At 54.4% G+C, this 24,171-nt stretch overlaps 1 protein-coding gene across 4 annotated transcripts in view; it reads right to left on the reverse strand.

Annotated features, from left to right (window-relative positions):
• Positions 1-18,456, reverse strand: part of WT1 (WT1 transcription factor) — a gene marked incomplete at both ends in the record, with an annotated part of 33,794 nt that extends 15,338 nt beyond the window's left edge. For 3 of the 4 annotated variants that reach the window (XM_082282769.1, XM_082282767.1, XM_082282766.1), the window contains 4 exons: positions 7,194-7,271; positions 13,329-13,431; positions 13,633-13,755; positions 18,066-18,456. In XM_082282769.1, the coding sequence (XP_082138895.1) occupies positions 7,194-7,271; positions 13,329-13,431; positions 13,633-13,755; positions 18,066-18,456 (695 nt within the window). The remainder of the gene's footprint in view (positions 1-7,193; positions 7,272-13,328; positions 13,432-13,632; positions 13,756-18,065) is intronic. The other variant, XM_082282768.1, reaches the window with a different exon arrangement.
• Positions 18,457-24,171: the final 5,715 nt, after the last annotated feature.

Consider the following 24,171-nt stretch of genomic DNA (forward strand, 5'->3'; position numbering starts at 1 on the left):
ACCATTTGATCAGCACAGGTTCCCCACCAGCATCAAATTTTCCTCTCTGTTTAAAGGCAGCAAGTATGTACATGCCAAAATAAAAAACAAAAGAAAAAGCTGGGGAGAGCTGAAATCCCCCAACCCATGGTGATACCCATGTTGGTCACAAATTACACAGTGCATTTTAAAACAGAAATGGAACAAGAACGACCACTGATAAGGAGGAAGCTCTGCAGTGGAAGCTGTTGCTGACCTGTAGCACAGCAGTAAATCAAGGGTAAATGTGAACTTCAGCACTGGTCACCCTGAGGGTAACCTCCCCTTCACGCCTGTCCTAACAACCTTAAACACTACAATAAACAACAGACACAAAGGCAGATAAAAATTCCCAGGACAGAAACTTTAGAAGAAGCTGGAATATGTAGTAAAATCTTATACTACAAAACACAGCCATGCTTTCCCTCCAAATTCTCATGGTTTTCATCTTTCCATGATAATCTTTTTTGTAAAGACCAGTCAGTTCTGAAATAATTCCTCCCAGGAATAAGAAGCAGAGCAAAGACCCTGTCTGTGCCCTAAGGAATGGCTCTATGAATGAGAGGTATCCTCCAGATGATCTCCATCTCAATTTTTATTGCACTGTTGGGAAGCCTTCCTCAACATCCAGCCTTTTCATATTCCTTCCCCTTATTTCCAGTTATACTTTGCTAAAACTGTACACACAACTGCAAAGCCATGAAGATTAAAACCTGTTTTCTGAGCCCCTTGACCCATGATATACTAAGTCCTTAACCAGCTCCCTAGGAGAGATGCTTTAATAATCAGGAGCCCTATTTCCCATTTTACACTGGGCACATTTCCATCAGCGTTGGCTGGTACTCAGCATGGCCATATGGTGATGACAGCAAAATGGATCATGAGAGATTTCTTGGTTAAAACACTATTTATTCATTATGGAGCACTGTGGAATAATCTGACCTTTGGGGAGATAGAAATTAACAGGTGGATATTCCTTCCAGATCTTTTTCTTCGAGTGTCTTTGCTCCATGCACCCATGATTTATGCCACAAAGTGTACATCACAGTTGGCACAGTTGGCTTGTTTCATATGGCTGCAGTTTATATACTATAATAAAAGCAGGGGTAGAAGAACAGATACAAATCTAAATCCATTATTAAACTCAAACACCTGCTTTATTGCTTGCAAGAGATAATGAGCAGATGCAAGGCCGCATACACAAGGAATGCAAGTAACTGATGAATTTATACCTGCAGTACATTAACTAAATGGAAATCTCCAGAGGGTAGGACAGTCCTTAACTTTCATCTTTTCTAGTCAGGCACTTTGTGTTTAACTAGGCAAAGAGACAACGCTTTATAAGCTCAGGGCACCAAATCTATACATATAATAATGAAAAATTATCCCGATGGACTCTCAGGACTAGATGACAGCCTAGGCCTCCACCAAAGCACATGTTCTCTCTCAGCAGGATGGGCTGCTCGGACAACACCACAGCAGCCTGGAGGAGTGCCAAGGGAGCCACTCACTGCCCTGTTGCAAGTGCACTCTGAGTGGGCTGCAAGCCCATCCACAGCTCCTACGCTGGGCCTTCCCCTGCTCCGAGGGCTCAGCAGCCCCAGCAGAAATCCAGCTAAAACCAGTGGGATAATCAGGGAGCAAACAGCTGAATTAACGAAAGAAGAAGAAAAATTCAGAAAAATCCCCAGTGAGGCCCAGAGTCACACTTAGGAGAGACACTAGACTGATCCCTCCATAGCTCCTAAAAGAACTCAAAACTAAGTGAGACCAGATGCAGCCAACTGGCCTGCCAGGATCCAACACAAATTTTTGTTTCAGCAAGGACTGAAGGATTTGGCCTCACAGTCCAGCTCTGCTTTTATTTGTAAATATACAACTCCCTTTAGCTTCAATCGGAACTGCTCAAAGGCAGAAATGGACTACAAATATTTAAGAGTTTGGGTTAGCTGGTGAAAAAAGGACTCAGTGTATTTCGTTCTCTGGATCTAGACAGCCAGACCTGGAAACACAGCCATAAAGTGTAATTCTAGATAACTGGGAAACAAAGGCTGATACTTACAAAGGAAGAGCTCTGTGCTGTAGAGTATTTAGGAGCACTTGCGTTTACCATTAGCCCAGCAAATCCTTAACACTCGCAGAGTAGCTCTTTTAAAATGATTAATCTCAGAGTTGTACAGATTGTACAGAGATTAATAAAAATGAAGGGTTTACAGATGAGAATGTGTGATGAAAAACAGAGCAGCTTTAGAGAGTTGTATCAATCTAAGTGGTTATAAAGAAAAAACCCATAAAAGATGACATTCTAATCTGAATATTTTTTAAAAATAATCAAGCTGCAATTTCTCTCTCACACCATTTTTACTTTGTAAAACTGAAATCGCCTGTCTAATGTATAAAGCAGTTACAACTTAATCTGAAGAGTTAAGCTTTTTATTATTATTTCATAAACCAAAAAAGGGAAGCTTTAGGGCACACTGAGGAGAGCTAGAAAATTTCAGATGAAACGTGAATACACATTGATTCATGAGATTCAGACTTGGAAGAATAAAAAAAGCCAGAAAGCGAGATTACATAAAACAGGCACCACATTAAGCTTCAATTTAATTGTGTTTCAATGCAGGAACAGGAATTTTAGGGTTTAGAAACAGAGCCAAAAATGAGGCAAAGTGAGGGTGTGGGCTAGTCCTGTTGATAACAGAACATAAAGGAAGAGAAGTAGAGTTAATTCCCTCTGCTAAAATATTTACCATCCTAGCACCCTGGGAAAAATATGTATGGAGACAGCAAAAAGATCCTGATTAGTTATATAGAAGATCCTGTTTCTGCCTGGTTTTTGTCTAATACTATTATGGAGGGTGGAGTATGAAGCTGCATTTTTATCTGTCCTTTCCAAGGCAAAGGAATACTTAAAAGTATAATTTCACAGATTTGAGTCCTTCTGCCATCCTCAGTGAGAGAATCAGCTGGTTGATGAGAGGAAGGCTCTAGATCTTCAGGGGACCTCTGTGTTTCTGACTTCAATAGTCCATCTTTGGTTTGGGGTTTTTTACCATTGACCTGAGTGGAATCAGGATTTCCCCAAACCCTTCCCTTCAAAACAAGACCATCAGTTATCGGTGGGAAAGGATAAATTCCGTATCAGAGACAGTAGCTTACTGCTAATTTCCACCTCATCTTGATTGCAGAACTGAACCCAAGTAGGAAGTTTTGCACCCCCAAATTTTACTAAAAAACCACAAATGCTAAACAGAAAAACCTTTACAAACCACTCCTAAACAAGAAAGGTTTTCACTGCCTTGTTTTAGATGTTTTAATAGTGTTCTACAGAGATCATACCTAATATTCCTTACAGTGAGCCTGAGAAAACAGCAATAAATACCAATTTCCATGGAACATGCTGAGTGTTTAACATCCAAGCAAAACCAAAAGAGGAAAACCAAAATACTGTCTGGTTCTATGCCGGATTTCAGATGACTGCCAGAAATATGGATCAAAGCTTTTTACTCAAGCAGCTGAAGAGACAATTACATTGAGTCTTTCTGTGGGCAATGTAGCCACACTTCTTGTCCACCATGCTGTATAGTTTTCTGCTTGGTATCAGTTATTTCTGTGCCACTTTTACACTTAATTCATCAAAATATAAAGGAGGGTTTTATCGTCCTGAGGGCTACCTCTAGAACTGCTGTGGAAGGAGGCAGTGTTTTTCATACTGGACAAATGAAAAAGCAACACAAAAATATGAAGGACAGAAACCAATGGCAATGTGGAACGTGCATTTTGAGATGCCTGGGACCCACTGAGTTTCCTGCAACAGAATAAATCTGATCCCAGCAGCTCCCAACAAAATACCACAAAATGAAGAACAAATCATCAGCAAACAACCTGAGGAGATAAAATCCAGTCCCGTAGTGAGGTTCACTGCCTTAACAATGAAGCTTTCCTTTCAGATTCTAGAAGCTGCCAGTTTGTGTGACAGCTCGTAGACAAGCCAGCCCTCCCTCTGGTCCACCCAAAGTTCAGAAGGTGACAGAGAGGGGGCCTTGGACAAACAAACAACACAATTAACACACACGAGCTCACAAGGCACTGCTCTTCCCTCACGTGTGTTGCAAGAACAACTTGAGCTCAATCAGAGCTGAATCAATTTGGAATTGAACCCAAGTGAAAATCTAAAATGCAAATTCAGGCACTTGGACTGTATGGTAGCAGTAATGGGCTGTCTTCTTCTCCAGGGACAACTCTTGGCAGAGGGAAGCTCATCTTGGGCCATCAGACATCCTTTTGGTTTGCCAGCAAGTAGAAACACCTAGAACTCGTGGCTGCAGCTTTTTCTCTCTGCTTCCCTGTTAACACCTCTCTCCTCTTCCCCTACCAGTCCATCACAGTGCTGTACTCTGGCAGAAGACAACATTTCAGTTCACTTCAGATGTCTCTCTTCACCATTTAGCAATGGCTGGCCAGGATCTCTGTTCCATACCTTTTACAGCCTGCCCACCTCTGCCTGTCTCTCAGGCCATGCCTTCCACAGATTCCTAAGGCTTACGCCTACTGACAGCACTCAGAGACCAAACTCCACTGATACGTAGAAACTTCTTGCCCCAGTTCCAATATCCAATATTAAAATATCCACGAAGGAAAAAGCATTCAGGAAAACAGTCTTCCATGGCCTTAAAGCCATGGGCTGAAGAAGGCTCTGAGCAGATAAAATCGTTGAAGAGTTTAGATGCCAGGTTCTTGCTGCTGATGACACACAAAGAGGGCTGCTCATAAGCTTGCAACTCAATGGGAATGATTTTCACGGCGACTGAAAAGGACACAGCTTTGGCTACCTGACAGTATCCCTTGCCCAATTTCAAACTTTTAATCTGTTTTCAGGAGATTCTGGGGCTGATCACTCAAATATTGGCAAGACTGTAAAGAGCTAGAACCAGAATGCTCTCAGATAAACTGCCAGACAACTTCAGCACAGAAACTGCCAACTAACTCTACCTAAATTGCACTGCAAAAGCTTCATTTCAGCATGAACCCAGAAAAGCAAGCTACTGACCTGGTCTGCTGTCAAGTATAAAGTGTATGACCTGTAAGTTTTATGTAACTGTAGAGTTCTCTAACTATTTGCAGAACTTACTGGCAACGTTTTCTTCCTTCTTATAATGTGCAAAAGTCTCACTGAAGCCAAGAAGAAGTGCTGGGAAGAACTGAAGGCAAGGAGCTAAACAGGGACAGTCATCATTGGATAGAATCTAGAAGCTCCATATTTCAACAGGGAGATGGACTCCAAAATTCTTAAATTACAGCTACGAGATTGAGAAAAGCATCTGAAACACTAAATGCCTGGGAATCACTTATGAACAGTTCATATATTTTAAAGATGTAAATCTTGGGAAGAATACCTTATGTTCATGGCAACTGAGATTGGAGGTACTGTGTATTGTAACTCTCAGCCAGAAAAGACAGATAACTATTTTGGCTCATATTACTAGTGATGAGGCTATGTCTAGCACTGATTTTCCACAGATTCTACAATCTTGGCCTATACCAAAACTTTCAGCTTTGTTTTACCATAGATCATTCATCTTGATTTTTCCTCTTTTCATGCATCCTAGGTCACATACTTTACACTGCTAACAGTCTGACTCCTGGACAAGTAAGAAACCATTTATTTTGTTCAGTGCTCCTTTAATATTTCTATTGTGACTTTTTTTTTCACTGAGTTCCCCAAAGAATAACCTCTTCCTTGCTTTAATAACTTGGACCTCGGTCAAGGTTGATGTGTTTCTCCATTTTGCAGGATATTTTCTTCAGAAGAGACAAAACAGTGTCTAATATTGCAATGACTGATCTTTAAAGGGTACAGTTTAAAGAGGAAATCAAAAAGACTTATGAAAGAAAAGTAGGAAACAGCCTTTAAAAAGAAGGGATTGGGATCAAAGACAGTGAACTGTACACAACTGTAGGATTTTGAGATCTTCTCTACCCAGAAGAAAGCTCCTTGACAGATTTCTTCAGGCTCAATTCTCTCATTCACTTCACTACAAATAGTTTCTGTGCTACTATCTTCTCCCTCTAACCTTCAAACACCATTTGTGAATGAGCTACAAAGAGACCCCATAATAATTTTTTCCTTTATCGCAGTACAGCCCTGTACAAAAAGTCCACCTTCAACAAGATTTTCGCATCTGTGGACAACTACACGAAAGCACAGATCTGTGCAGGCTTTTTATCAGCCTCTCCTGCTGTTCCCTTGAGACCGCACACGCTTAGACACTGAGAACATCTCAAAGTTGGCAATACCTGCCTTCGGTGGGGGAGTTTTCAGAGCCAATTATCTCCTCAGAGCAGTGAATCATCTGCTCTGAGCAGAGCGGGCAATCTGTGGCTTTCCCTTGGCTGAGATCAAAAGTGGCTCTGTCGCTCATGGCAGCGGCCGTGGATGAACCGAGGCGAGGATGCGGTAGCGCTGCAGCCCCTCCGGCCTCCGGGCGCACTGGAGGCTCCCCAGCCCTGGCAGAACCGATGGGGGCACAGAGGGTGTGGAGAGGGAGGCAGCGGCACGGGAGCGCTGCCCGCCCTGCAGCGGCCGCCACCCCGGCGGGGCCCCGCGGCGCCTCGGAGCCTTCCTGCCCGCCCGGCCGCAGGAAGCCCCGCGGGGGAGGCGGGCCGGAGCCTCTTCCCGGCAGGTGGGAGGGCGACAATGGCCAGGAGGAAGGAAGCCGGGAGGCGGCCGGGCCGGGACACAGGACGCAGGGCCTGGAGAAGGCAGGGAAAGGGAAGAGGGATGGTAGGAAGGGGAGACAGCTCAAGGGGGAGAGAACGAAGGGGCCGCGGCTGCCCCTCCAGGAGAGGCCCAGGCACCGGGAGCTGGCCCAGGCACCGGGACCGGGCACAGGCCAGCCCTGCCCTGCCCTGCCCGGTGCCACCGGAGCCCCTGACACACCCAGCGCTGGGCTCCGTGGGCATGGCCAGTCAGCACCCCGTCCCTCAGCCCAGGCCGGGGCAAGGATCATCAAAACCACGGCAAGCTACAGCCAGGTGATGAGGCACTCTCGGGACCGGACAGTATTATTTTTTTGTGCAAGTAACCGCATTCTAGTCATAAAATCCAAGATAAAGTTAGCTCAGTAATGCAGCTACAGTAGGGCCACAATTTAGAAGAGAACAAAGCTCCTTACCCTTTCAGTGTGGATCCCAAGTTCATTTGGTTCCATGTCATGCATTCAAGCTGTGAGGTCATTTGGTATAAATTGTCACTGTTGTGAAAAGATGTAGAATTAGAACAGCTATCAAATAAAAACCAAAACATCAGAATATCAACAATTTCTTTGTCATTTGTTTTATATATATAACAGCAGAAAGTGAATTTATTTTATATAATCCATTTTAACGACACATTATGAATTTTTAAAAATAAAAGGAAATAAAAGAAAAGAAAATCTGTGGATCGAAAAGTCACTTTGAATCTGCAAGCCTGACGATTTGTAAAGAGCTGGAAATGGAAACATAAAACTTTTTCCTTCCCGAAAAACAATATCCGATATTGACCCACTGAAATGAATGAAACGAATATAAGCTGCCCGGCGGGGTAACGCAAAGGATTGCTTGTTTTAAAAAGTCAAATCTGTTAACTGTTTTAACCAGGAGTGTGAGAGACCACGTGGGTAATGGAGTGAAACAGCTATCGTGACTCGTGATGGATGTTGCTACATAGAGGGGCTTGACAAGCAGGAGAAAAATTGAGTGGCTGGGCGATAAAGGAAGCTCACCGCTGGAGCAGGCTCTTTCCCCGCCGGTGCACACCGAAGGCAGCCCGGCGGCGGCTGCAGCCGCGGCTTCCCCGGCTCCGCTCGGAGCGCCAAACCCGGGCAGCGCGGCCGCGGTGAGGGGCGGCGGGAGGCGGGCAAGGAGCCCCACGGAGCCCCGGGAGCGCTCTCCCGGCAGGGCAGGTCCCCACGGGGCCGAGGAGGCTCCCCCGGCCCGGGGTCTCCCCGCAGCGCAGCCCCCGCCGCCCTGGAGAGCGCGGTCGGGGGGGCGAGGCGGGAGCCCCCGGCTCTTCAGCAGGGCGCTGTGATTGATGCCGGGGAACCGCCGCTCACAACAAACGCAAATCTCCCCGCTGATTAATTACACCTAAACTCGCTGGATTTACGCGGTAAATTTATACCATTTTGTTATTAGAAGAGGGTATTTTTTTCTTCTTCTTTTTTTTCTTTTTTTCTTTTTTTTTTTTTTTTTTTTACTTCGTGGCAGGTAGAAGAGACCTAAAAAAGCCAGATTCCAGTGGGAAGCTTTTGCATATAAAAACAAATTAAGTGACTTCAATCTCGAAGTATGCGTAATATCATTTGTCAGTATCACTGGACACTATTATTCATTAGTGTGTCTGAAGTGCTATTATGCTACTACAATGTCCTGCATATCAGCTCAGGAATTGTTAAACTCTCCTGCAGTTTCCCCATTTGCAATAGCAGTCCGTGCTGGTCTGTGCCAACTACGTTTTGCAATTCCACGAATTCTTCCTGTAATGCTGCTGTAATTAATTCCTCCAGGACCCTGATTTTTATTAGAAGTGCCCGCCCGATGCATTTACAGCAGGAGATTTCCCTTTAACTTTCTTTCGCTTGACAGTTCATTTATAAGAGCCTCCCCCACAATATCCACTTTTTCCCCTCCTTTGCTTTTTCATAAAGCAATACACTTATTCATCTTGTCACAGCTCGCAGCCACTGTATTCCCTGCCGCCCTTGGGTGACAGTGTCCAAGACAAGGCGCCCCGGGAGCAGCGCGGTGCCCGCGCCCCGGCGCCGCCGCCGCTCCCCGGTGCCCGCCCGGCCACAGCTCCCGCTGCGCTCCCCGCGGTCCGGCCGCGCCCCGCTCCGGGCTCTGCAGCGCCGGCAGCGGCTCGACGCCGGGGCCCGAGCTGGCTTCAGCCTCCGAAGGGAGCCCCGAGCGGCTTTCGGGCAGGCTGGGCGTCGTGGAGAGCGCTGGGAGAGGGCTGGGAGCGGAACTCCGCTGCTTGCGCTAAAGCCCGCTCTGCCCCGTTTGGTGTCTCCTGAGCGCGGCCCCCCAGGAGAGACCCTCAGCCCTCGCCCCCCCTTGTCCTCCTGCTGCGGGGGGCTGGAGCCGAGGAATGACTGTGGGGGGAGCAGGTGCGCGGCCTCGGACCCCGCACCAGCCCGGCCTCGGACCCCGCACCAGCCCGGGCCGCCCCCCGGCGCCAAAGCCGAGCGGGGCCGCGTTTCAGACTCTCGGCCCGCCCCGGGTGGGCCATACCCGGGCACCGGGATGCCCACGGAGCGGCACCCGCACCCCCTCCCACGGGCTGTAGGTGGGGTGTGTGCGATCTCTGCGGCCGGCAGCGGCCAAGGGGAGATATTTCTTTCCTGTGCTTAGCCACGGAGCTGCGAGGTTTTCATCTCGAAAAAGCCGGGATTGCCGGAGCTTTGGGTAAATCGGCCCTGGGCGGGAGGCGGGTGGGCACCGCCGGGCTTCGCGCCCCTTAAGCCCGAAGATAAGAACGGCCTCGCCGTGTGCCGCTTTCCCGGGGGCCACCGGGCACGGGATCGGATTGAACATCTTGCATCTGACGTGACAGAGAACAGGATGTCCCTAACGCCATTGACGCCTCGCCATGGTTTATTATTGACAGTACCGTGAGATGATCTCATGGAATCAACAGCTCCTCTCAAAATCTCGGCTTTGGATGGGGTTTGAATGAGGAGGAGAAAAGCGAGGTCTCCAGGGATATGCCTGCACTGATTCCAATCTGAATCCTTGGCCCTTCGAGCGGCCACAAAGAAGACACTAAAAATAACTTATTTTCATTACAAAGATGCTTTTTAAGAGAAACGAGAGGAAGGGGGGGGAAACATTTCTACAACAGGGATTAATGTAAGTTGGAGTGGAATAAAAGGAAGTCAACACTGAGCAAAAAGGGAACTTAAAAGGAAACCAGTAGTAGATCATATAGAGTTTGTTTTGGCCTGCACTGCAGTATTACCGAGTTCTTGACCTCTGCACAGAAAGAGCTATAATCTGAACCGAGACTCCTCCACTTTTAAAGTCTTTGCAAGTGTGACTCACAGTAAATTTTCAACATCGAGCATGTTTACTACGTTAAACAGCGCGAGGTAGAAAAGTTCGCATCACCATTTTAATGGACCCACAAACGCACGCTTACGGTCTGCGCGGGTTTGTCATCCGTGTCCAGCTACCAGCCACAGGCGCGGGGCTCCTTGGCAGCGCAGCGGGCCACGCTCTAAACAGAGAGCAAGTAGCGGCCGAGGCGAGAGATTTCAGAGATAGTTTTGCTTTCGGCCTAAGAATTACGATCTTTCAACCATTTCTTTCTTCCCGACTTTGCCTCGGTACGGGAGAGAAGGCGAGCCTCTTGAGCCCTGAGTGCCTCCGCACTGTAGACGGGCTGGAAGCAGCCGGGCCGGGAGCTGTCCTGGCGGAGGGACCCTCCTGCCCACGCTCACTCGCGACCCGGCCCGGCTCCCCGCGGGCCAAGCTGAGGCCGCGCTTCGCGGAGAGCGGGGGAGCCGGGAGGGTCCCTCGCACCCAGCTGGAGAGATGGAGGGGGAAGTGGGAGCATCAGGTGGAGGTGACTCCCTCTGCATCCTTTCCCTCTGCTCTCTCGCTCCACCTCCGCCCGCCGAAGCATCACCCCTCCGGGTCCTGTTGGACGCGGCGGATCCGGGACGGGGGTGACGGAGGGATGGCCGCCCCTGTAAGGCGCTGCAAGGTGGAGCCTCGGCGGGGGTGAGTGGGCGAGGGACCACAAACCAGCGATGCTCGGGCGTCCCGGGACACGCAGAGAAAAGGCGGTGCAGGGAAACACCGGCCACCGCATCCCGCCGGGGACAGAGGCGACAACGCCTCCCGTTCCCGAACTCGTCTCTTCCGCCACATCCCCCCCTCCACTGCTAAAGGCGAACGGGAGCGCCCGCTGTCCCCGGCCAGTGGGAAGAACGGCAAACCCCCCATTCCGGGGCTGAGCACCATCCCCTGAGCGCTTGCTGCGCACTCCGCGCAGCGGGCGCCATGTGCGCAGGGAGGCGCGCAGCAGGCTTGGGCAGGGTCGCCAGCCCCAGCACTCGGGTGCGACGACCGAGCAATCACTTGACAAAGCAGAGCTGTCGAACCTGGCCTGAACTGCGAAAACCAAAAGAAATCTTCGAGAAGAAGCAGCGGAATAAAGACGGTCTTGGGGGAAAAAAAATCACAATTTTGCCAAATCAAGATAAATATGGATAAGGACAGTGAGGTCGTTTTCAGGGCGTTGGCGATGTGGCAAATGAGTCCCGCCCGTTTCTGTACTGCAACGACTCACCCAATTTTTTGACCACACTTGCGAGGCGGTTTTGAACATGCTCGGTAGGGTACAAGGAGAGGCCGCGCCGAGCTCAGCTACCTGTGCGGGCCTCGATGCGGGAGCAGGCTTTGTGCAGCTGGGGCTGCCCTCGGCGGGGAGCAAGCTCTGCCTCACTTACACCCCCACACATCAGCATTGGCTCCTGTGAGGTTTAAAGGCTTAAATCCTTATCTTACTGGAGTAAGCCGTAAACCTCCCAGGGAGCAGGGAAGGATCGGGAGGAAGGTCGGGAGGAAATCGGTCCCCGTCGCGCACGCAGCGCTGCCCACTCGCGGGTCCCGAAGCGCTGGGCGGGAGGTGGCCGCGTTAGGGCGGTGACCTCTGTGCTCACCCCCTGCCCGACGCTGCCTCGTGGAGGCACATGGAAGATAGAGCTCTCGACACTATCAGCATTCTCCTATCGGAATCACACCTCCAGGTGCTGCCGCTTCCAGGAGCGGGGCGAGGACGAGCCCCGGGGCGGCTGGGGAAGGCGGCGGCTGCCCGCGGCCGCTCGGAGCTGCCCTCCCCAAGCCTCCTCCAAACCATATTTATAGATTTCCCTGCGCGGCGAGCAATCTCTGTCACTTCAGAGCAGGAGTTCGCCCCGCCAATTATTCTGCAAGCTAATCTCTCTGGATAGGCTTCTTTCCTTCCTTCATTACCTCATTCCCTCCTTCCCTTGACGTCAACTCACGTTCATTAGCGAAGTGGCTTCTGGAAGTGACAGAATTTTGTTGTCTCACGTCCAGTGTCGATTAATCTGAGATGATATAACCGGCCTACAAGAGGAGCCGCTCGCGGCTTCCTTCGCAGAGGCATATTGTTTTGTGTGCGAGAGTTACTTAGCAACTCCGAGATACGGGACTGGCTCCAAGTTCACAAAAAGTTGAAGAATAAATTTTGGGGAGCTTTTTTTACTCACTAAACACGTTGTAAAACTCCAACGCCCAGCCCCCATGCCAGACTGAAAAAAAACAAACCGCGAAGCTGCGCTTGCCACGGGCCCTTCTGTTGGCAAAAGGATTTCGTTGCTTGCAGCAAAGCTCCAGATGCACCTTTCTCCCAGCAAGGAAATCCGATAGGTTTATTGCCCCGATTTCAATAAATAACCTCCCTGCAGGCCAGTTCCCATCACTCCTGGGAGTCATCGGAACGGCTCTTGGCCTGCAAGACGAAGCCCTTGGACGGAGCTGAGTTTTAATTGCCTGTACCGCGCTCTGCCCATCGCTGCTGCTCACCAGCCAGCGCTCCCACACCCTCCCGGCCTCGGGGAAGAGCTCCGAGGCTGCGGGGACTCTCAGAGCCGGGACCGGAGTGGAGGCGCGGGGCCCTGCAGCCTGGGGCTCAGCTGGGCTGCCCTAAGCACTTCCTCCCGCTGCGGTTAAGAGCAAACCCCAAATTCGGCGCACTGGTGAGCTACGGGACAGGCCCAAGGAGAGCGGGCAGCCCGGCTCCCTTTTCCCAGAGGCGGCCGGCACCTGCTGCCGGAGCGCGGCTCCCCCGAGCCGGCCGCGCCGTGCCCGATCCCGCCGGGATGCTCTGCCAGAGCCGAGCGGCGCCGCCGCCACCGCCAATCCCGGCTCGGGAGGGCGAACCGGCCCGGGAAACCTCCGAGACACAGCGGAACCCGCGACGGAAGGCGCGGCGTCTTTTTTTCGTTTTGTGGGGTTTGGGGATGTTGTTTGGTTTTGGTTTGGTTGGTTTCTTTCTTTTTGTTGGGGTTTTGTTTGTTTGTTTGGGAAGAGTTGGGGGTTTCGCCTTGCTTTGGTTTGGTTTTTACTTGTGAATCTTTTTTTTTTTTTTTTTTTTTTTTTTTTTGAGAAGGGAAAGAATAAATCTGTTTCTTTGCAAAGAGGAGAAGCGGTTTGAACGGCATGCGGGGGAGAGACCGCGTCCCAGCAACAACCCGCGCACAGGGAGGGCAGGCAAAGCTCCCTGCCGGCGGAGGTACCTGTTGTAGGGCGTCCGGAGGAGCAGAGCCTGACTGCCCGTGCAGCTGTCGGTCGGGGTGTGACAGCCGTACACCGGGGGAGGCACCGAGTACTGCTGGTCCCCTGCGGAGAGAGCAGCACAGAGTTAACCCGTGGGGCGAGCGGCCGCCCCTCCACTTGCCCTGAGCTGAACGGGGGCTCCAGGGCCCCGTCCGGGCAGCTCCAGCTCTGTGCCAGGCCTGCGGGGGCTTGGGGCGGGTCCCTGCGGATTGCCAGCTGCCCGAAAGAGCCCTTCGATGCGGGCCCCGCGGAGGCAGGAATTACCTAGGGAGGGCTGCTGGCTGATGGGGTCCTCGTGTTTGAAGGAGTGGTTGGTGAACTGAGCGGCGGGGTGGGACGGCGTGTGGCCGTAGCTGGGGGTCCCGTCAAAGGCCACGGTGCTGTAACCTGCCGGAGAGAGCGCAGCGGGATTAGCAGGAGCCTCCTCCAAGCCCCTCAGAGCGGACAGCGAGCGAGAGGGACCCACGGCCACGCACTGCCCAGGGCTTGAAACGCTTCGCGTTTGCCGCACCTCGCTGATCCCCCGCGGGGCGGCTGCCCACGCTGAGGAAAAGGACCGGGCCAGACTCCCTGAGCCCCTCCGTCCCCTCTGCCACCGCCCCCCTTGGCACTCGCACATCGCAAGGCTGCGGGCGCAGCGCTCTGCGGGGAGAGCCGAGCCCAGCCCGGGTCGAGGGGCGGAAAGTCGGAAGTCTTGTTCGTGTTTAAAGAGAACAGATCGGCTTCGGTAATAAAAAGAATGTTTTCATTAATTGTTGCTCATATTAAAAGAGGAAGATTCCCATCTGCTCAGTGTACTCATCTGGCGCTTCCAATTTAGAAGTTACCCTTTAATCTTGCGCCTTTTTTATTTTGTTAGGAGCAGCTTTCTGAAGAGTCTGCAATAAAGAGGCGGAATGTTACGTGCAAAAATAAAACTCCTCCTTTCAGCGAAAATTGCTCTCCAAAATAATAAACAGCCTATTTTGTTTCCTACACCGAGCAGATTCAGATGGAAAGAGACCACCTCTGCTGACCCCGGGCCAGCACGGAATCGTAAATCAGGTGCTTGGACACCAACTTTCATTAATGACTTGGAGCTGGCTAAACAACTTCAGCTAAAAAAGTAATTACAAAGTAATATTATCTCAGAGGCTTCTCGGCTCATCAGCATTTACCCCGAGAACCAAGCTCCTCCGAGAGTCACTCTTAAAAAAAGCCAAAACCAAACAAAACAAAAAACCCCAACCAAAACAAAAACCCAACAAAACAAAACAAAAAGTCCGACGCGGGCTGGGGAGAGAAACCAAAGGCACTACGAGCGCTTCCTCCCTCACACTCCTCTCCCTTAACCCGCTTATTCCAGCACGGGCATCCCTCAAAGACCCGTCTGGATGGGGCGTGTGGCTGGAGAGTGATTTTGTCAGTCGAGAGGGAGCACTCGGGGCTGTTTTCAGGCGCCTGTCTCAGTTCCCGGTCGGTGCCGGGTGCTCGGCGCTGGGCAGGTCTCTGCTTCACCAACGATCCGTAATCACAGCGGGTTTCAGAGAGAATAAAATGGAGAGGCAGCAAAGGGATTCGAATGTTGCTTCTCCGTTTTATTCTCTCTGCAGACAGGCTGGGTCCAGCGACATGACAGGACTTCATTAACCTGCGCGGCTGAACGGGAGAAACGGAGGGAGCAACGGGAGGAGTGAAAATATTCTAGAAGACTTTAAAACCTTCACCTTCGCAGTGGTTTTAAGTCGGCCCTGAGAATGAGGGGCTTGGATAGGAGTGGGACTGGCTTGCTCCTGGCCAAGTCTCCCTCACATCCCCCTGACCCTACGAGCAGAGTTCCTTTCGCGGCGACGCGAGCAGCGTTGACAGGCCGGTACCTTACGGGCTCCCATCCCACAGCTGTTTCTCGCTCCTTATCTCCTCCCTCAGCCCTCAGGGTAGAGGCTCAACCTACAGCTCCCTTTTTCCCGTTTCCCTCTGTCTCTTTTTTAACTTTCAGAAAACACTGACACTTTCTACGTTACTTTTGGCCCGCCACAGAGTTTCGGTGACCTTCAAAACTCAGCACGGAGCAGGACGAGGTTTTGGCCGCATTTTCCGGTGTTGCCTGACCCAAAGCTTCAGGAATGTGATAAGAAAGTTGAGTTCTGAACCGAGCTGCCGATAGTGAGGTCTCTTTAATTAGGGCATTATCAGAACTAGGCCTGATTAAAATGTGCTGAAAATAATTGAAAGTTGTACATCTGCTGGAAAACTGGGCCCGCTGGAGGCATCCAGTTGTTGGAGGAGCCCAGCTGGATGAAAGAGGCAGGCAGACGAGAAGAGGAAAATTGGGCAGAGGTTTCAAAGCTTTAGTTTCCTACCCCCCACCCCATCCCAGACTTGGCAGAAATGTCATCGCAGAGCCAAGGTAGCGTCTTTCCCACGGTCGGAGGAACCGTCTAAAAAAAAAAAAAAAAAGAATTCAACCTTGAAAAGAGCCAAATCAAGAACATTTTATCCATACACACACACACACATACAAAAAAAAAAAAAAAAAAAAAAAAAAAAAAAAAAAAAGCAGCAAACACTCTTTGCCGAATTCCTTCTTGGCGAAGGAGTCCTCTCTCTGCCTGTCACCGAAAATAGCTGTGGCTAAGCCCCAGTCCTACACGTGCTGGGAGGCAGCCCCGAGCCGAAGGGACCCCCCCGCTACGCGGCGAGGCAGCCCGGCCTGGCGGAGCACGGGAGGGAGCCGGGACACGGTCCCTGCTGCCCGCCACGGCGCCGTCCCCAGGCTCCTGCAGGGCCTCATCCTCGGGCGTGTGCGCAGGGGTCAGTGCGCTGGCCCCGGCTCTCGGGCCCGCACAGGTGCGGGTGTGTGCGGGTTTGTGCGGGTGTGTGCGGGTTTGTGCGGGTGTGTGCTGCCCTGGGGGTGCCGCAGGCCGAGCACGGCCCGCGGGGCGCCGGGCCCGAGGAAAGCCCAGCCTGGGCTCCGTGTGTTGGGGCGTTAAAGGTTCCGTTCCTCTTCGGGGTGGTTAAACAGGGGCGTCAGGATGGCGCGGGGTCGCAGCTATTTTGTCCCTCGCTAACTCAGGGCAGAATTTATTTCCCTCACCCTTCTCTCCACTTTCTCGTCGCTATTTCCGCTCAGCGATTATAAATCCCCTCAGACGTCTAAAATCCTTTCAAATGTCTTTCAAAGGTCCCCGTCAGAGTCCCTGTCCCTGCGGGCTCTGGGCCTCTCCCGTCCCGCAGCTGGAGCTGGGGCCCTGCGGGGCACGCAGCGGCTCCGGGGCTTCGGCGCGGCCGAGCCTCTCCCCAGCTCCAGGGATGCTGCCCACTTTCCCAGCCGGAATCGGCAGCCGGTCCCTGGCTCCCCGCTCTGCGGTTTCAGACGTCGGAGACCGGCGCCGGGCGGAGCTCGGGGGCAGGGGCCGGGGGCCGAAGGCAGCAGACCGGTGGCAGCGGGACCGCGAACCGGCACTGCCCGGGGGAGGTCCGTGTGCGGCCGCGCTGCTGAACGACCCCTGCCCCTCGCTGCAAACATCGCCCGGGCCTCGGGCCACCCCTCGGCGGCCAGCACCGAGCGCGTCCGCCGGCCTCGGCCTCTGCTCTGCCCCTTGCCCTGCAGCCCGAATCGCCCGGGCCCTCCCGGGACGGTCGGTCCCAGCCCCTCTGTGGGTACTCGGTTGCCCCCGCGGGGCACAGCAATGCCGAGCCGCGGGCTGGGCGCGGGGAAAGCCGTGCTGAAAGCAGAGACCCCGGCCACTCAACCCGCTCCGGCCGGGCCACGCACCCTCTGCCGATCCCCCGTCCCCCGAGTCGCGGGGTCTTGGCTGCCCGACTCCCCTCGGTCAAACTCCCCCGGGGCCGAGCAGTGCGGGGCAAACCACGACACACCGCCCCTCCGGGGCCAGCTGAGGGAGGGGAAACAAGACCGAGAGGTCTCATACAAGTTCTCCGCACGCTGGCCCCTTTTCCCTTCTTCCCCGCGTTTGCACCCGCAAATGTTTATACTGCAGGCACTGGGAGGAAAAGGGTTAGATACTGATCCCCGTGCCACACGCGGATGACCTATTGCCCGGCCCTTCAACCCTCGGGAACTTCTCAGCGCCATGAGAACACCGGGGACCGCAGGGAGTTGCGGCGCAGCCGGTCCTGGCCACAGAGATGCGGTCAAGAAACGACAAGGCGCCCCTGTTTGTGCACTCCAGCGCGGGGGTATTCAGCCCTCCCGGGGTTAATTTGACAAGGGGCTTGAAAACACTAATGTGCGGACAAACGATTTTCGGATTCAGGAGGAACTTCGGAGGTTCACCCCCGCCACCACCCCATCACCCCCGAGCTATGCAGAGGGAATTGTCTCGGGCCACGGGCCCCACCTCCATTCCAGGACTTGTGCCGTCTCCGGCCCGAACAAACCTTTGCGAAGGCGAGAGGCTGCTCCAACCCGGGGAGGGGGCCGGGGGCTCCAGCCCGCCTGGCAGAGCCGCCCGCTGCATCCGCTGCCCCACAGGAGGGGTGGGGGGCGAGCAACTTGTGGCTCCTAAAACTCCCGGGAGCGACGTGGCTGCCGCACAGGGAGGGAAGGGAGGACTGGCTCGCCTAACCCGGCTCGGCTGCCGCGGAGAGAGACCGGGCTTTGGTGTTTACATCAGGCGCGGCCCTGCCGGGCTGAGCGGGCGCCTCCGGGGGCCGCCCCCCGAGCCCGGGGCGCCCGGCAGCGCGGCCCTTACCCTGGTTGCGGATCGCTTGCTGGCTCTCCAAGCAGTTGGGCAGGTAGGGCCCGTTGGGGAACATCCGAGCCTGGCCCGAAGGCGGCTGGCTGGGCGGGGGGGCTCCGAAGGGCCCGTAGCGGCAAGCCCCGGCCGTGCCCGTGAACTGGCCGGAGAAGTGGACGGTGAAGGCGCTCAGGTATTGCTCCTCGTGCGGGTCCGATCCGTTCCAGCTCGGCTCTTGCTTGATGAAGGAGTGCGGCCCCAACGAGCCGTAGGAGGCCCCCGGGGGAAAGTCCAGGACGGGCGCCCACTGCGCCGCGGTGCTCACCGGCATGGTGCAGTTGCTGTTGCCCGGCAGGGAGGGCACGGAGGGCAGCAGCGCGTTGAGGTCTCGGACGTCGGAGCCCATCTGCTCGCAGACCTTCTGCCTGCCGCCGGGCAGCCAGTCTCCCCCCGGGCCGCACTTGTTCCAAGACACCTGGCCCCTGCCCGCCAAGCCGGAGGCCGGCTCCGGCTGCAGGCACCAGGCTGGCGAGCTCAGCCCTTTGGGGGAAGTTTGCTCCGCGACGCAGCTCCCCGGGTCCAGCCCTGCGGGAGCAGGCAACAGCGACAGGGAAAGGTTGTTCTCCAGGATCGCCTCCGGGCTTGCACCCGCTCACAGCGCAGGGCAGGGTGCGGGGGGCGTGTGTAGACGTCTGTCTGTACGAACGACCGAGCTAGGGGGGCACAGCCGCCGCGCACGCCTCACCTCGGATGCCTGCCCACCCTCAACTTTGCAAAGCTCAAATAGAGGCGCTTGCCGGGGAGGAGGAGTCAGCCACGCCGATCCTCCATTCACACAACCTCCGCCGAGGGGCTGCCCCCAGCCCGCTCTGCTGAACCCAGCCGGACCAGACGCGCGGGGGGAGGGGAGAGACAGGAGAGCCGGGGATGGAGGGGGAGAGGTGACTGTGGGAGAATATATCTCCCCTACACATCACTCCCACCCTTCTTCTGGTGCAAGCGCCACTAAATCTCACCCTAACGTTCCTCCGCTTTAGGAGAGACTTGCAGGACTGTGAGAGGGATCCAGGTGGCCAGTAAGTACGTGCTGGCCGACTTCCCCCGTCAGCTCCGTGCATGTCCGTGGAGATTCCCGAGGGCGGCGGGGTCGCAGGCCCTGGGGACCGCGCGGAGAAACCTCCGCCCTTGCAGGAATCAGGGGAAGTGACACGACCCGGGGCGGGCGGACCCCGTTTCTGAGAGGGGAAACTATCTTTCCAGGTGCCTCTCCCGCTACGGGAGGAACCTGCGTCTCCATGAGCTCCCGCGGGGCGCGGGCTGCCTGCCCGGGGCCCCGCCCCGCACCCCGGGCGCTCCCTGTCCCTGGAGGCGCAGTCCCTCAGGGCAGGGGTACCGAGGGCTCCGCCGGCGAGGGGAGGGGTGGGCGCCCTTTGCAAGGGGCCCGGGGCCGGCGTGTCCCTCCGTCCTGCCTGTGTGCGAGGGGGAAGGAAGCGGCTGGGCGGGCGGGGGAGGATAGCAGCGCTGTGAGTAACCTGCTTTTGAGAGCTTCACCTGGCACTGCTCCCGGGAAGCCCCGGAGTCTCTCTTTCCAGCCCCCTGGACAGCGGTTCCTCAGCGTCCATCCCGGGCACGGCGGCCGGAGGGCCCCCGAGGGCACTTTTCACGTTATCCCCGAGCGGTCCTTCCTCCCAAGAGACACGGCAGGGTTCGGGTCGGCCCTGGCAGCGAGGGGTGCCGTGATTCTGGCAGTGCGGGAGCCCACTTAGACCGGCTGTCCAGGCAGGAAGCGCCGGGGCGGGCGGCAGAGACGTGGCGGTACCTGCGGCGGGCAGGACACGCTCTCGCCAAAGGCAAGGAGGGGGATCCTGCCGCCTTCCTGCAGAACTACTAATGAATAATCACCCGGGGGTGGGGGGTGTTGCTTCTACGAGCAGGCGTGGGGCAGCCGCCGGCTCAGGGTACTCGCGGAGTGCGCGGGGTCGCGCCGGCCCGGCCGCCCTGTCCCTTGCGCGTTGTCACCGGGCGCTGTTGGAGCCGTGGCACCGCAAGCGCCGCCGGGGCCACCACCCGGCGACACCCCCGCGGCGCTCAGCCCGCATACTCACCCCCTCTGCAGCGACAACAGTGACAGAGGAGCCGCGAAGGTTCACCTGCCGCAGGACACGCCGAGCCCCTGAGCTTCCCGGTGACAATGCACACTTCGGGATTTCCTTTCCCCCGCGGCATCAAAGGTTACCGCAAGCATCGCCAGCCGCCAAGAGATGTTTTAAGATTCAAAGGGTAAATGCTCTAACAAAAGAAATTAAAATATGCCCTTATTGATGTAACCAAGTAGAATTTAATTTTCTCCTAAAACTAATTAGTCATAACAGTCGGATTTTGTTATTAGTGGAATTACTTAATTTTTCACAAACTATTTTCAGATAATTCCCTTTTAAAATATCTCTTTTGGTGCATACATCTATTTATTGCGAAAAATCTACGTCTAATGTAAGTGCGAATGATTTGTTTATTATCTTTGCCGACATTAAACATCCTCTAAGTTTACAGGATGTGCCACTTCAGAGTCCACGGCAAACTAACGCACCCTCGGATGGCACTTGTGAAGGCAGCCCGTGCCCGTGCGGGGGGATCGCGCTGACCTTGCTGACACCGCGGGCTCCGGCGCTTGCTCCCGCTCTGCCTCCCGCTGTGGCCGCACCGGGGCTCCCGCACACCGCGGTGTCCCCCTGCCCGGGACCCACAGGGGCCCCGCGGGGCTGCGGGGAGGTGCGGGATCGGGAGAGCGGCTGCTGCTGGCTTTGCGCGTTTCGGTGACGGACCGACACATGAGGTTGGTTGAACTCGGTACCTTAAAGGTCTTTCACAACCTAAACGATTTTATGATTGATTCTATGATCTCCGGCTCTGCGATGGACACCGTACATACAGGAATGGAAGTCTTTGGCGGGGTATTTAATTTCCCATGAAAACTAGAGCTCTCTAGGAGCAAACAGAAAATGCGTTTCCCATAGTGGGCTGTTTTTCGAGCTAGCATGGGAGTTTTCTCTTTTCTTGAAATAACCTAGTTTGATAAATCATCTTGAAAGGGAAAAATGTTTTCTTGATCACTTAGCTCTGCATTATTCCACCTGGGAGGAAGAACTGCCGCAGTCCTTCCAAATCTTCGCGTCTCGCACTTTCCAGCAGTGAAACAAGACGACCCCTTGGCCATTAGCGCATCCTTCCTCCCCGCGGCTGCCAGAAACCCCGGCGAGGCTGGTGGGGGACTCTGGGGCTGCCAGCTCAGCTCAGCTCAGCCCTGCGCTGCGCGGAGCGCCGGCACCTGCGCCCTCCCGGGCCACCTCAGCCGTGCGGAACACGGAGCGCGCCCGCCGCGAACGCATTCCGCGGGCGTCCCGGGAGAAATCCTCAGCGGTGGAGCCTGAGGAGGGGGAGGAAAGCCCAGACCGTACTATCTCGGGATGGGCTGAGGACTTGGGAAACGGCCAGGGCCGATTTCTGCAGCCATTCCCGTCTAGCCAGCGCCAGGGAGAGAGAAGAATCTCCCACCCCGCTGCACTCCTCTAGCACAAGCCGGGAGCGCTGGCAGCAGCTCCCCTCGGGAGCGCCCGGCATGCCGAGAGGAGCTGCTCCCTCCGTGCAGGAAGCATTTGCCTGCCTCTTCCCCAGACATCCCGATCCCGATTCCAGTCATACTCCGGCGTAAATCGCTTCAGGTCTCGCACACCGGGCGCCCGCGTCCGGGCTTGGGTGCCCAGTTGAAAGCAATGGGCAGGGAGATGGCGGTTCAGGGACAGCATCTCCTTTGTCAGTGTCCAGACCGAGGCGGTTCGGAACATTTTGCCCTGTCCCCTCCAAACACGGCCCGATCCAAATCTCTGAGAGGCTTCATTGCCCGCTGTTACATGGCTGTGGTAATTCCTGATAATGCTCAATCTTCGATTGTGCTCAAAGGCATACTCTACAAGATTAAACAATAGCTGGAGGAGGATGATTCTATCGAGAGTCACACTCGATCCCGAGAAAAACGGGCTCGGGAACCTGCTTCAACCTGAGCACCGCAGCGGCACCTCCCCAGCCGACGTTTTCCCGTTCCGTTCCCCTCTGCCTTGCTAACTAATTAAGGGACCGGTAATTCTTACTAAACCCCTAAATGATCCCCCCGCGGTTCGGAGGTGGGCGAGACAGACAGAAACAGCGATAAATCCCCAGCCCTTCCCCTCCTGCTCACGCCGCTCACAGCGCGCAGGGGGATCTGTCTCCTTTCACTCAGGTAAACGATCAGAGTTTGATTATTTAAGTGCCAAGAGCAGCAGAAACAAAGCTGCGAAGCATCTCCAGGAGCGCGGGGAGCAGAGGGGCAGGAACTCATCACGGAGGGCCCAATCCCGCATTTCTCGCTGCCGAGCGCAGCGGGCACCACGGGAGCCGGGAGCCGCCGGCAAGGCGGGACCAGTCTTCCCTGTCCGGGCTGACGGGGGCACTGGAACGCTTTCGAGCTGCGTAGAGGATATTTTGTTTATCCTTTGAGGGTAAAAGAGGGGTTTTTTGATGCACAGAGAAGCAAAGGTGCGTGACCTCTCCCTGTCTCTCCGCTGACGGGAGCGGGGCACTGCTGGGTCGGGCGCTGCGGTCCCTCCGAGGCGGGGACCCCGCGGGGATGGCGAGCAGCCATCGATGGCGAGCAGCCGCACCGGGGCTGCGCGGCGGGGAGCCCCAACCCCCGCGGGGTCCTGTACATCTCCCTTCGCCCCGGCTCTTCCCCCGCTCCGCCGGGGCAGCGCGGCCCGGGGCAGCCTCCCCAGCGCCGCGACCGCCGTGCAGCGGCGGCGGGCCGGGGCCGGCCGGCGGGGCTCGGGCCATTATTGTACCGTAAATCTTGGAAACGCTGGAACTAATTACGGAGAGGATATGTCTCAATTTGTTCCGCATTAGTGCCGCGCCGGGACGCAGGCACCGAGCACGGGAAATTGATGGGCCCGGCCCGGCCCAGCCCCGCCGGAACGGCGGCCCTGACCCCGCGTTCAACCCGGGGGGCGGCCCCGCTCCGCCTCCCGCACCTGCGGGGCCCCGAGGCCACCCCGTGCCCAGCCCGCCCCCGGGCGATGCCCGCTGCAGCGCCGAGGCTGCGGCCAGGAGCGAGGTACCACGCGGGCTCCGGGAAATTTATTAGCGCGCTGCTAGGACGAGGCTCGGTATAAATCACCGAGCTGTATAGGGCCATAAAGCATCCCTGTGTGTCCCGCCCTCGCCGGGGTTCTGGTGAATAGGAGTTCATGGAAAGCTGGGTATCAGTAACATCTTCCAGATCTGGAGTATGTGACGTTTTTAAAGTCTTAGCTATACAGTGGGATATACTTACGGAGCAGCTAAAACTATTACATAGGGGTTTTTTATAGGTATTTGGTACTTACACACAAAAGAAATTTTGGGGATAAAAAAGCTCTTAGGTAATACGGTCCGTTCTTGGCATTTCCGCTAATGGCTTTGAAAGTAATAAAATTAATATTTTGGCAGGACAAAATAAAAATATTCTAAAATGATGTACATTGTAAATGGGTGTAAGGTAACTGAGATCTAAGAAATTAATTTCTCTCAGGTCATAGAATGCAGATCCCACTGTAAAGGCACACTGAATTCTAAATGTAATAATATAGAAACACAACAGTAGCACTACCTGTCATCGACACCAGTTCAAAGAATTCTTTGAGCCACCTGGGACACCATCTTTGAGCATGGGTACACACTGGAAATGTAAACGAAACATTTCTACATTCAAAAGAATTAGAAAGGCTCCAGCTGAAGAGGACACACTGCAGTATCCTTTGTACCTCATGGGTAAGGAAAAGCACCCACAGCCTCAGGTCTCACTAACTCTTGGGTATTACAGGACAGGGACAGAAGACGAATTGTCCTCTACCAGTTTCTTCAGCAGATTGGCCTTAGCACGTTTTCCAAAACACTAACCATCCATGCCTTTTATCTATCAACTTAATTCTTTAACAAACACACTTTAACAACACGAGCAAAGTCCAAACCTCCCTTTTGCAGCCCTGTGCATAGATCCACTCTTCACCACTTGTCCTCAGTGGAAAACAAGAGGGCTCCAGCAGCTGCT

The sequence above is a fragment of the Coloeus monedula genome (genome assembly GCF_965178545.1).
Source record: "Coloeus monedula genome assembly, chromosome: 6".
NCBI classification, from domain to species: Eukaryota; Metazoa; Chordata; class Aves; order Passeriformes; family Corvidae; genus Coloeus; species Coloeus monedula.